The following is a 12919-nucleotide window of genomic DNA, read 5'->3' as shown; positions in this document are numbered from 1 at the left end:
CTCAGCTCTTGAAAATATCATTTCGCATTCTGCTTTGCTGTTACATATGGAAAATAATTACTTAGAAAGAAACAGATGTGATGTTTGTGCGTGATTACTCTTGACTTATAACTTACAGATGTGCATGATTACTCTTGAATACTAACTTATACACTCTTTAATATTAACTTATAGACGTGCATGATTAGTGTTGAATTGTAACCTATAGACATGTGTGATTAGTCTTGAACAACAGCTTAGCAAATCAACAGATGTCATTTTGAAGTTATAGGTATGTGATATATGTGACAGAGATACATCCAATCTAATAAAATACCTGACTGTTGTAAATGAGTGTTCAGTGTGGATTCCTTTTGCGAAGAGGTGGTCCACGTCGTCACCTGCGCATCTCTAGGTCTTCTTCACCTGTACTGTAACCCGTCACTTTATCAAGCCTTTCACTTCCAGATCTGTTTGCTTCCCGATCCTTTCCTTCCATATCCTTTTGCTTCTAGATCCTTTGCTTCTAGATCTTCTTTATTCATTCATTCATTTAGTTAAAATATTTATACCCCACCCTGTACACAAAAGCTTCTCAGGACAGCTTACAAAAATCAGAACAAACAAGCCAACAATTAACAATAATTAAAAATCTGCATAAAACCAACAATAACATATCACCAATGAAAGCAAAGGATTCCACCGGCAAACTATACTTTCCTTCAATTATTTTTTCCCTAATGTTCATACATCTGCCCCTCTGTAACATAAGCCATGCAGTCTAATTCTGTCCTCCACAATGACGGCAAAAAGCATGTTCTTGCCTTCTCCTATAAAATGGTACTTCTTCAGTTTGGCAGGGACTACTATCATAGAAACATAGAAACAGAGCAAGTCTCCCGGGCCATCTAGTCTGACCCCTGGCTCCAGCCGGCTCTGCTCACAATATGCCCACCATGTACACGTCTAGCCTATCTTTGAACAGTTTTGCATCAGTTTTCTCTTCTCTAGGTCAACATCCCTTTGCAAGAAGGAATGCTAAGATATGATACTCCAGAGGAGGTCTGAGTAGTGCAATTTCCCATGACGTGGAATCTATGGTTGGATTCAGGTAAGAAGTTAACTCATACTCTGTTGAGTATAGGTTGTGATTGAACTGCAGGTTGCTGCTGAATCACGGGTTATTGTGTTCTCTGAACCCAGCTGCTATAATAAGCCATGGCTTAACCATGAACAACCTGTGAACTAAACATGGGTTCTGAACTGTAGGTTCACCATGGTTTATTACATCATCTAGATTCAGACAAGCCCACACTGCAGGGTTGCTAAAACAAACTTTTTGGCAGAAAACCCTGAAAGAATGGGTGGGAGGGTAAGGCAGTATTGTTGCTTAGAGAGGGTGCCTTGTCATGATGATGCCCAACCTCTAGCAGGAAAAAAAGAAGTGGCATATATAATTTTATTCAGTTTATTCAGCATCATAGGAACGAGTTTGCCTGTGGATTGTCTTCCAAGTCAGAGCAGCAACTAGTGCAGAGACATAGCGTGCCACGGGAACTTTAGAGGCGACTGGGGCTGCGAGCTGTCAGGTACTTGGGATACACGTGTCTACGCGGGACCCGTTCTCGCGTTACGCCCGTGCATTATGTATATTAGTCGTTCGCAAGTGCAGAAGGTAAGGCGCGGCGTTGTCGGCTGCTGCTGCTGCAAGAGGAAAGGGGAACTAATTACAAACACAAAAAGTAAGTGTTTTCCCCAGGCAGAAAAAACGCCGAACATGCAAGGGACCGCTTGGAGCCGGAGAGGAGAAAGAAGGACAGGCGCGACGACCAATCAGAAAGCCCGGACCGCCTGCCGACGCGCCTGACTGGCTGCTCCCTCCCCGCCCCTTGCAACGCCCACAGGAAGCCCACAGGCCGCCCATCCGGCCCACCCTCCTCTGACGGACGGGAGGCGAGGGCGGGAAGAGGAAATCCCTCACCCCGATTGGTCCTCCTGTCTCCGTCTGGCAGCGCAGGCCGCCGCCGCGACCCTTCCCGGCGGCGCTCGCCGCGCTCCGATAGGCCCTCCTTCGCCGGCTTCCGCGGAGAGGCAGGCGATTGGCCCGCGCTGCGCGAGAGTGGGCGGGGCCGCAACCGGCGCGGGGCGGTGTCACGGGCGCGCGCTTCCGGGCGAGGGGGTGAAGGATGCGCGCGCTCGCCTCGGGCGCGGAGGGTGCGCGCCGCGCCCGCCGCCGGAGGTAACCTGGGGGCGGCCGGGCCGTGGGCCGGGGCGGGGGGCGGTCGCCCCGCGGGGAGGGGGGGGCTTCCTCGGGCCGGGCCGCAGCGGTGGCCCGCGGGCGCCCTCGCGGGGGACTTCGGGCTGGGCGGGGGGCGAAAGGCGGGCGCGCCCCCCGCAAGGCGGGCGCCCCCTCTGCCCGCCCAGGTTGCCTGCCCTGCCGGGCGCCTGTCCGTCATGGGTTGGGGGGGGGGGCGGACCCCCGCCGGGGGGGGGGCGGACAGCGCCCGCTGCCGGGGGCCGTGGAAAGCGCCCGCTGCCCCGCGCTGGCGCGGCGTGGCCAATGCACCGGGAACAGGGCGCCTGGCTGCGAGGGGGCGGCGCGGGGAGTGGGATGAGCGTGGGATTTCGTGCATTTGCGTCCAGCGTGACGGGGCGGCCGTTTCTGTGCTGCTGCAGAAGCTGCTCAGCCTTGGAGGTGCCCTGCGTGCCGTAGCCGGAATGCCTCCGGCGAAATACATCATGTGTAAGTGGGAGAAGCGGTCATGGCCAGCCAAGGTAATCGGTGCTCTGTTTTGCTCTAGTGCGGCCGGCTTCTGTTCTGTTCTGTTCTGTTCTGTTCGTAGACTCTGGATGGCAGGGTGGCCCTGCCTTTGGGTGTTAGACTGTTTGCAATAATATGTAAATATGCAATATGTAACTGTGGAATTCACTCCCCAAAGAGGTCCGCCTGGCACCGTCGTTACTGGTTTTTCGGCGCCAGGTAAAGACCTTTATATTTAAACATCATTTTAATTGTTAAAATATATGATCTGGCCAGGGCAACTTCTTCTTCCCTCTCTTTTCTCCTCCTATATTCTTTATTTACTTATTTTATACTGTTAATTTTAATTTTATATTGTTATGTTTGTATCTCAGTGTATTTTTTGTATTTAGTGGTAATTTATTATGTTCTATTGTATTTCAATGTATTTTATTGTGTTGTAAGCTGCCCCGAGGCTTCGGCAAGGGGCGGCATAGAAATGTTATAACAATAATAATAATAATATGTATGCCTCTCGGATGTCCGAGCAGCGAACAGTGAAAAGGGTGATGTGGGAGTGGGAAAGAATTGACATGCAGAGGCAAAAGTCGGTACGGGGCAGCCTTCCCCAGCCTGGGGATGATAGGAGTTGTTGTGCAGCACACCAGGTTGGGGAAGTCCAATACAGAAAGATTTCTGATTTGTTGACACACACTTAGATTTAATGAACAGATTCCATTCTGTAACATGACTGCAGTAAGCCTGCGGGCCAAGCATTTAGGTCTCAATCCTATGCATGTTTCGACTTTAGATTGAAAACAGCATGCGGAGAATTCGAGGGCTTGTTCCTGGCCTGGCATGTGTAGGATTTCTCTTTTAGTTGCTTATAATCTTGGCTTATGAAAGGGTGCTAAGTAAGCACACAATGTGGTAGAATTCTTGAGATGCTTCTTGTAGAGAGCACATTAGTGTATTTTCCCTCCTATCCAGGAATTGCCTAGAAGATACACTTTCCGTAGTCAAGGCTCTGCGAAGGACAGCTCAGCCTTCATCTGGGTTGAAATCTTCTGTGTGAATAAACAGTTAAGTTCCAGACTTAGGGTCCTTCAAGGCTGCCTGGCTGGGGATGTGAGAGTTTATTTATCATATTTATATTTTGCCTTTTTTCCTGCAAGCAGCCCAAGGAGGTGTACCTAATTCTCCCCTTCATTTTATCCTCCGAACTGTGCTGTGAGGTAGGCCAGGGAGAGCCTGGGGCTGGCTGGAGGGCAGGGCCAGGGGTTCCCTGAGTCCCTGGCCAGTGCCCCAGCTTTCAGTCCTAGTCCAAATAAACACCACCCTGGAGACAGTCAGCCTCATTCCAGCTGATTACAACAAAAAAACAAGAGGGGGAGGTGTGGACATTCTGCCCTGCCGAAGTACAACCTAATTCTCCCGCTGCTGTTCTCATCACCTTCGCTTTATGTTGTGGGGTTTTGGCTGCGTGGCGGGATAGCCATGCATAAAATCAGCTTGCCTGCCAGGACTCCCAGGCCCCAGACATGGCAGCCATGCTCACCCCATTTAATGCCCAGCCTTCCCAGCAGAGCCCGACTCCTTTTAAACTTCTGCTTCCCAGCCTGTGTGTGTGTGTTTTTTTTTTAAAGGATAAAACTGCACCATGCTGATACTGAGCCCCTGACTGTTGCTAGGATTGAAGATATCGCCTCCACGTTAGGTGAGATGTGTCTAAAATCTTGCTTGTGAGAGTGCTGCAGTGGGAGGAGGCCCAGACAGGGCAAATAAAGACCTCAGTGGCTAGGCAAACCCTTCAACAGGCCATAGTCTGCATTCGCAGGCGGGTACAGACCAGGAATGAGTGCTTGTTGGCTGCACCAGTGTCTCTTTTTTTGCCAAGACCCTTCAAGGCAGTTAATGTGGTTTGTATTTCCTGATAATCCTTCACAGTGTGCATAATACAGGATGCCCTATGAGTCTGGAGTACCCGGGTTGGGAAAAGGCTGGTATAAAGCAGCATTTAAAAAACCCCAAAACACTTAAAGTAATTGCAAAGCAGCAGTCGATTAGAGATATGACTGGGCCATTGCACAATTTATGACGAATAGGATGGAGAAGGTTTTAAAGGGAAGGGGGCGAAAACTTGGCGGTCCCTCAGAGGAGCTAGGAATTTTCCTTGGCGCTTCCCCCCTCCCCCACAGCCCCACATAATGCCCACCACCAGCCAATGGCTTGATCTTCCTTTCAACAGAACTGAGCAGGAACTGCCCCGATCCTGTGCAGGAGATAACTTACCGGCGAGCATTAAGGGAGGCACTCAATATTTTGAATTATGGGGAGCCATGCAGGAATGAAGTCCCTTTGGAGCCGAGAACGTGGAAGCCATCAGCCCAGGAGGAAGCACAAGCAGACCCGCGTGCGAGGGAAAGCCAGGCAAGTGCTGGGGGTGCTCTCACTTCCCCGCCGGCCAGGCAGGGTGAAGGCAAGCACTGCCGCTCTTGCACCCGGGCGCCTCATGAGCACGAGCCCTCCACATCGAGGCAGCAAGGCCGTTGCAACAGCGAGGGCCCGGCTGGCCAGCACCGTAACCTCTCCAAAGCAAAAGCGCCAGACACCCCCGAGAGAGAACATCAGCCATTGCCCAGCCCTGGTGCAGGCAGAAAATCTCTGCCACGGTCCAAAGAGGCCCGCATCCCCCACCGCATTAAAGGAAAGCCTGCTGGGGAGAGCCGTTCTCCCTCACCGGCCTCAAAGCATTTAGCTAGGACGAGCACCCCGGATCGTAATCCACACAGACGCCGCACTCAGGGAGCCCTGGAGGGCCAGACACCAGCGGCATTGTCTCAGTGGCAGCAAAACTTACCTGGGGGCCCGGCTGAGTGTCCATCAGAACCAGGCACAGAACTCCAGGAAGAGGGGGAGTCCCCACCCAGAAAACGCAGCAGAGTCTGTGATGGCGAAGCGGATTCGGAGGGCCCCGGGAGCGGCCAGAAAAGACGGAGTAGCGGCCTTGCTGAGAGTCTGGACCCAGAATCCTCTCCCAAGGGGTCGCTTTGGGAACACAAAGAAGTGGCCGAGCAGGAAGGAGAACCATCCCAGTGTTCGGAAGATGAAGAAGGTAGACTGTACGCTTTTGGTTTTTTGCTCGTGTACGCAGAGCTCCGTGGAGATGCTGTGGTGTGGGTTATGGTTATGCAGTACTGAGCTGGTCAGGGGTTTTATTTTGGCTACCAGATTTTCTTACTGGCCATTCCAGTCCTGATAAAAAATCCAAAGTACCAGGTGCATATCATAATAGAGAATTTGGGTGTTCCCGTACCCCATGATTCAGAAGCAAAAGTTTCCCCCAGTTTTGTGTGTCAGAGCACTAAAAAATGAGTTTTTGATCCTGTCTCTGCACAAAGCCAGAATAACTGTTGCGCTGCTTCCTTTACAGAGTTTGTCTCTGCCAGGAACCTTTCCCCAAAGCTCAGTCCTGCCCAAGAGATCTGTTCCAGCCCAATTCTCGGGGATGATGAGGAGGAAGAAGAGGAACTGCCCAGTTTTCTCTTGAACCAACGTGAGATCTCTTACAATTTAATACTTTGGCTCTGCTTTTGTATTTGGAAAGAACAGAAGTATGACATTGAAACTGCAAACCAGCCGAGCAGAACATAACGTTGAAACAGAAATGGGAAAGATGTGCCTTCGGCCTGAGAGGGGGAAAAGAGCTGGGCAAGTGTCTGCAGTAGGAGGTTTCCCAAGCATTGGCACCACCACCAAGCAGCCCCCGTGTCTTGCGTGTCACTGCAGAGATCCCAACAGGACCTGGCAGAGGCGCTGGGAGTCCAGTGCAGTTCCTGTGCGTGTTCCACTGAGTTCCTAGCACTTCTGTCCGGTGTGTGCACGCTTGCCCTCTGAGGTCCTCACCCGTCTCTGTCCCTTTTCTTTTTTCACCTTAGGACCTTGCTCCATCAGGCCAAGCATGCTGGTTTGGTGCAAACTCCCAAGGCAACCCTACTGGCCAGCTGTGGTAAGAGTTGCCAGTCCGAGCATCTTGTGTGCGGGGGTGAGCGTGGGTGAGTGGCACCAGCCGCCGCCTCAGAAGGTTGGGAAGGGCACGCCCTCTGCCTGGGTCTTTCGGAGCACTCTGCGATTGACGCACTGCGTTCCCAAAACACTCAATGTCAGGCAAGCTGCACGTCCACAGCCTTTTTCGGTAGATGGGCACGTCGGGAATGTTGCGTGCATGCCGTGGGGCTTCAGTCCCAGTCACCCATTTCCCAGCAGGTGTGTTCTCAGCAGGTGAGTGAGCCCTGCCCAAGAAGTGCAAGGCAGAGGTGGAACCTGAACTCTGAAGTGCACCTAGAGAAGGTGCTAGGAAGCAGGATCAATCCTAAGAAACAAAATAAAAACCAGGATGGACGTGGACTCGGCTTTGTGCTAGAAAGGGGTCTGTGGGAGCACAGGTGCCTGTAGGCACCTTGCTGGGGGCTTCGGGGTTATGTGAAGAAAGCTCGGCTTAACCAGGGATAGAATTTGGTGTGGAAGAACAAGCTCGGTTCTTTTCCGGCGCTCAGCAGGACTGCTTGAGCTCAGAATTCTCTTCATTCCAAGTGTCTGCATCGCATGCCTGGCTTTGGATTTGGGGGTTCTGTTAAAAAAGCAAAGCAGATCCCACGAGCTGTCTTAAGCATTACAGGAAGTCCCCCCACCCCAACCTTAACTGATGACTTTGTCTCTCAACAGGTAAAAAGGGTTGAAAGGAAAAGCAAGAAAGCCAGCGTGGTACTTATTGAAAAGGACGTGGATGACAAATCGAAGGGGTAAACAGCTGTGGCAGAGGACAGCATATAAATGTTTTAATAAATAAGTAAAAGCAATTTCGGATGTGGCCCGCCGTCAGCCAAATTCCTGGGACATCTGGAACACGTCCTGGCCTTCGACCCACCCCTGCAGAAAAACGGCCCCCACTGCTTTTCGGAAAACCAGGCACAGGGAGGCCTAGTGCTTCCACTTGTGTAGTAACGACACTTTTTGAGGTCAGAAGAAAAACCTACATCACTTTCCCATGTTACATATATCAGGTATTGGGAGCTCCAGCCTTGGTAAGAGGATGGATGGGGAATGAAGAGAATCCCTTTTTTCTGGCAGAGGGTGGGGAGGCCAAAAAGAGGGCAAGGGGGTCTGTAAGGAGGTTTGTTTCCTTGTTTGGGCTCCACACTACCCAACAGCTGAAGTTCTCTGGGCAGTTCAGGGTTAGGATAAACTAATGAGCTGGCGGCAGCCAGCTTTGGCCCTAGAACCTGAAACAGTTTGTAATTAAATGAAGCTCCTTTGTCCAGAGCACCAACCTGCTCAATATCATGGCCGTGATTTCCGGCTTCTCTGGAAATCAAGCAGCTTTTTCTGGAGCAACTGCCCCTTTTCTTCCCGATCTTTGCTGCAGGTTCTCTGTGTGCCTCAGAAGCCTGAAACACTTTGACTGTGAAGAGAAGCAGAAGCTGATAGTGAGTAATGCGGATTGTGGGGCACAGAGACGCTACCCCCAAGACCCTCGAAGGACTTTCACTTTTTTCCCAAGGTGTAGGCAGAAGGCTGGAGGATGGGGTGCTAACCTTTTCCACCCGTTTCCGTTTCTTCCTCCCCCCCTTGCTAGGACAAAGCTGCCGAGACCTATAGCTGCGAAATCAACTGGTGCATCAGATTAATAGCAGACTACAGAATTAGAGTAGGTAAGTGTGGCTGCCTGTACTGGTCGCGGAAATAACGTTTTCATTGTTTTCCGGGGCAGCGGGGAAGGGAAGCCTCTGCAGCTTCAATCAGCTGTCTTTACTTTTGAATGCATGGCGTTCCTCCGAGAGGACTCTACCAGAAAGCAAAGTGCAGCGCAGATCAGCTGTCCGCTGACTGAATGGGGGAAGCTGCTCTGACTCCGTTGCTTGCTTGTTTTTCCACTCTTTTTCTTCTCTCTTTCTCTGCCCATCTGCTTTCCTCTTCCTGAATCCTCCCTCTTCAGTCTGCCGCCTCCTGCTCCTTCCTGCTCCCTTCCGTTCGCCTTCCTGCACCGCCTCTGTTCTCCTTTCTGCCTGGATGGAGAAGTGCGTAGCCAAGTCAGGACGCGAATCCTTTGGGAGCGACACACAGGCTTCTCTGCACACTGGCGCAAACAGACGGGCTGCTTTCAACCTACTTGGTCATGTGAACGTGTGACACAGGCTGAGACCGTTTCTTGCTCCTATAGGTTGCCATTCATTCACGGGATCCTTGCTGGAATACTGTGCTGATGACATGAGTGAGTATGTGCCAGACCCGAGGCCTGGACAGCTCGCACCTCTCGGGGGAGTCGGCGCACACACGGCTGGGGCCGGAGAGGGCTTGGTCCTTCCTCCAGTTCTGGCCTGCCTTTGCTGCCCCTCCAAGGCACCCAAGGCAGTTCGTGTGATCCCCCGTCCCTCTGTTCTGTCCCAGCGACAACCCTGAGAGGGTCGTAAAGGCAGGAAGACAGGGCCTGGCCCAGAGTCAACCAGGACCTTAATGGCCGGGTAGGAACTGGGACTCAGGTCTCCTGTCTGTGCTCAGATTGCACTGGAACGCCTGGGATGCAACTCCCCCCGTTTAATTTTGGAGCGAGCAGACAAAAACAAGCATATTTTTGTTCACTCTCGCCTTTCACCCCACATCCATGAGACCACCGACTCTCCCTGGCCCTGGAGGTTCTTCCATCTGCCACCGCTCGCTTCGGGGGCTCAGCACACAGTCCATCTCGCCTCTCGGGGCACCCTGGCCCTCCCACTAAGGAGTGTTGCGTTCCACCAGGTGGGGCACCTGCTGCCCAGCAGGTGACCTGATAGGAGGATGTCCTGCATTCGCCTACCTGGAGGTGCTGGGCACCTTTTCTGAGTGAAGCTGAAGCTGTACCAGTGGGCTTACAGCCCTTCCTCTACAAATAATGATTCTAGTCCTCATGGTTCTTAACCCAGGGCTGTTCAAAACCAAGGCACAGGTCCTTTACTGGGTTAAATGTTCCAGGGGTCTAACTCTGTGCTCACTTCAGCCGCCTGACCTTTGGCAGTGCTGGCTGGGCCTGATGGGAGTTGCAGTCCAAAGGTCTGGCATGCCCAAGGCTGAACCCGGGACTGTGCCTGCAAGGACAAGTCCTGGTTGCTGAGCTGTGGCCCTTCACCTAAGCAGCAGCCAGGCTTGTGGTCTCCAGGAGATCCCTTCCCGGCTGCGAGGGGCTCACAGTGTCCTTCAGGCCTGGCTCTTCACCCTTTTCCCAGGCTACCCCGTTCGCAAGGAAGCCTCCAAGCACCCATCCCCGCTGACTTTTCCCCAAGCACTGGAGGCCGCTCCCAAAGAGCCGCCCAAGGAAGCGCCGCGCCACCAGGTGGCAAAGAAGGTCCTCCCTGACCGGATGCGGGCAGCCCGGGACAAGGCCAACAAGCGGCTGGTGGACTTCATCGTCAAGACCCGGGGGGCAGACGCCCACCTCCAGTCCATCCTGGGGAACACGAAGCCGTCGCGGTGGCTGCAGAAGTTCCTCCATTCCCAGTCTTCTGTCTTGACCTGCATAGAGACGTACCTGGAGGACGACAGCCAGCAAGAGCTTGTGGTTGATTACCTGCAGGAGGTTTACCAGGCGGCTGGCGCCAGTGCGCCGCCTCTCTCGAACGGCAGTGCCCCCAATTTCATCCTGGAGGTCCTGTTTCCCGAGGTAAGATATGCTGCAGTTTCCAGGGTGGGGGGACCGACTGTGAGGGGCTTGCTCCACTGAGCGTAGGATCTGTCCAGAATTCCCAGCAGTGGCGCTTCGGGGAGAGCTGAGCCTGGGGGTGCTGGAGCCAAACCACCCAGCTGTGGTCCTTCAGCACAGAGCGAGATTCTAGTTCTCATGATTCCGGAGGAACAGCCGTTTGGCAGAGCCAGTGGCCTCATACTGGGGGCTGGGACTGGGCGGTGGTCTGGAGCTTCAGGTGCGGGGTGGGGGTTCGGCCCTGCCCCCAGGTTGCAGCCCCTTCTCACCAGCCCGTTTTCCTCTCCCTTGAGCCCTGCCCTCGTCCCCCAAAACTAAAGTGAGCTCGTGTGTGTTCTTGCCCACCAGGCAATCATATATGCCATTTCAGCCGTGGACCAAATTGACTACAAGACAGCTGAAGAGAAATACATTCGGGGACCTCAGGTGACCGAAAGGTACCAGTTTTAAGTCACTGCTTATCCACAATACTGGGAGGTGGGTGGGGGAAGAAAAAATCACAGAGAACCTGAATAGGGACGGGTTCTCTTCCCTTCTGTTGCTTCTTTCTGTTGCTGCACCCAGAGGGGAAAAAACCTGGGAGCTGACCGGCTGAAGGAAATGCGTATTTTTGTGTGCGTGGGCAGGGTGTGGGGGAGGCAAGCTTCTGCCAGGCCATCTAGCGCTCCGTGAAAAAAACCTGTCCTGGCTTCCTGGGAAGTTTTAGAATGGATGAGCAGGGTGAGTTTCAGCGTTCTGCAGAACGGTGCTCTCAGCACTGCCTGCGCCAGCGTCACAGGCCGAGCCATTTGGAGGGTGCCTGCTTGTGCAAGCTGTGCAAGCTTCCGTGGATCCTTTTGTCCTTGATGTTGGCTCCCTTAAGCTCTCTGGAGGAGAGGCAGCACTAGTATCTTCCATAAGCCTCCTTCACAAGGTCAGTGCTTCCGACGTAGTCAGGACAACTGTGCTCTGAAAGCGAGGATCTGAGGAGAAATTAGCTTCCCCGCCTGGTGCTGGGTTACAGTTCCCAGCATTGGCTCAGCTGCTTCTGGAACAGGATGGACGCGGGGACCAGACCGTGGGAGTTGCAGGAAAACTAAAAAGCGGTTGCACAACACAATAGAATGTGACCTTAAAACCCAAAGCAACATAAAGCAGCCACAAAATTCTGAAGTTTTTCCGAGAAATGTGCAAAGCATTTCTCCCTGCTTGTACTTGCAGCAAAAAGAAGGGCAGCACTTCTCTTTCTTCGTGCCTTTAGACTTTGTTTTTATTTCTCATCCTTCAGAGAGAAACAAAACTTTGAAGAAACACTTCGAGAAGAGAAGAAGAAACGGCGTTGACTGAGCAAAAGATGGAAAACAAGAAGGGAAACCAGTTCCCCAGCCTATCTTTCCATCCAAAGCGTGACACCTGTGCAGTTACTTCTGTATATGAGAAACACTATTTTGTGTGTGTGTGTGTGTGTGTGTCAGAAAGAGAAATGTGCTTTATTTTATGATTGTACCTCCTGCAGCACTTTCTTGGTCACCCTCTAAGTCCGAGTGTGGATGACACCAAAAGCAAATTTCAAGGTGAGCATTGTAGATAAGGGAGACCAACAAATTGTTCCCCAAAGAATTGATGCTGCTTTAAGGCGGATTCGCCTCTTCCCATGATTTCGTTTAACCAGAAGCAAAAGCAAAATGATTTTACACAGGAGCAGTGGCAGCAAGTTTAGCTGGTTCCCTGCTTCTGTGGGAATCATCCTGTTTCTGGTTTTCTGAGGGAGGTGGGGACAGGAAAGCCACTTCCTTCCACTTTAGTTTGATCCCAAATTCTGAAAACATGTAGGTACTTTTTCTTCCCTTGGTTGCCTGGCCTGTGTGGCCAAGTCTGCGTGCACCAGTCCAGAACGCAAAAGCAGCACCTTCCTGCAGTGAGCCTGGCCTTTAATTTTGTAATTTAAGTGTAAATTGTGGTAAGTGCAGATACAATGAAATGTTCCAAGAGCTGACTGCTTTGCTTGTTATTTTGTGCGCTTATTTTTTACTGAGGGGAAATAAAACTTTCCTCCAAAGAGTCTCATTAGTCTGGTTTCTTTACGTGCATACAGCTTTTCTGTCCCGTCCTTCAGCCAGAAATTGGCACCGAGAGAGGATTGCAAAGAACGTGCAACACTTCCTACCCTGCCACCTGGCAGTCTGAAAGTCGCAGCATTGGGAGGGAGGAGGGTGGGAAAGGAAGCCGAATTCTTGGCGGCAGTGCGCTTGTACATGTGCTTTAAGTGGGGAAAGATGCGACCCTGTTTGGTGGAGTTACGCATTGCTTCTGGCAGCGAGATCTATACAGTTGACTCTGGCGGATGCGTGTCTTGCTCGCTTGCTAGTTGCAAAGTCGCAACCGACCCATCGCGACTCCATGGACAACACTCCTCCAGGCCCTCCTGTCCTCCACTCCCAGAGTCCACCCAACCCCACACCCACCGCCCCAGTGACCCCATCCAGCCA

At 52.3% G+C, this 12919-nt stretch overlaps 1 protein-coding gene across 2 annotated transcripts; it reads left to right on the top strand.

Moving 5' to 3' along the window:
• The first annotated feature begins 2151 nt into the window (after positions 1–2151).
• On the top strand, positions 2152–12491 carry PWWP3A (PWWP domain containing 3A, DNA repair factor). 2 transcript variants are annotated; one of them, XM_044455978.1, is made up of 14 exons: positions 2152–2218; positions 2656–2754; positions 3710–3801; positions 4366–4436; positions 4968–5834; positions 6153–6275; positions 6658–6728; positions 7445–7521; positions 8145–8205; positions 8355–8430; positions 8940–8990; positions 9979–10412; positions 10822–10888; positions 11719–12491. In XM_044455978.1, exons 2-13 carry the CDS (start codon positions 2698–2700, stop codon positions 10879–10881), a joined length of 2040 nt encoding a protein of 679 aa, XP_044311913.1. In that variant the 5' UTR covers positions 2152–2218; positions 2656–2697; the 3' UTR covers positions 10882–10888; positions 11719–12491. The 2 variants fall into 2 exon arrangements, with proteins under 2 accessions (XP_044311913.1, XP_044311912.1); XM_044455977.1 differs by having other exon boundaries at positions 10800–10888.
• Positions 12492–12919: the final 428 nt, after the last annotated feature.

Source organism: Varanus komodoensis, unplaced genomic scaffold (assembly GCF_004798865.1).
Source record: "Varanus komodoensis strain SLA01 unplaced genomic scaffold, ASM479886v1 scaffold80, whole genome shotgun sequence".
Classification (NCBI taxonomy): Eukaryota; Metazoa; Chordata; class Lepidosauria; order Squamata; family Varanidae; genus Varanus; species Varanus komodoensis.
The sequence above is the reverse complement of the archived record's forward strand: the minus strand, read 5'-3'. Positions and strand labels throughout refer to the sequence as shown.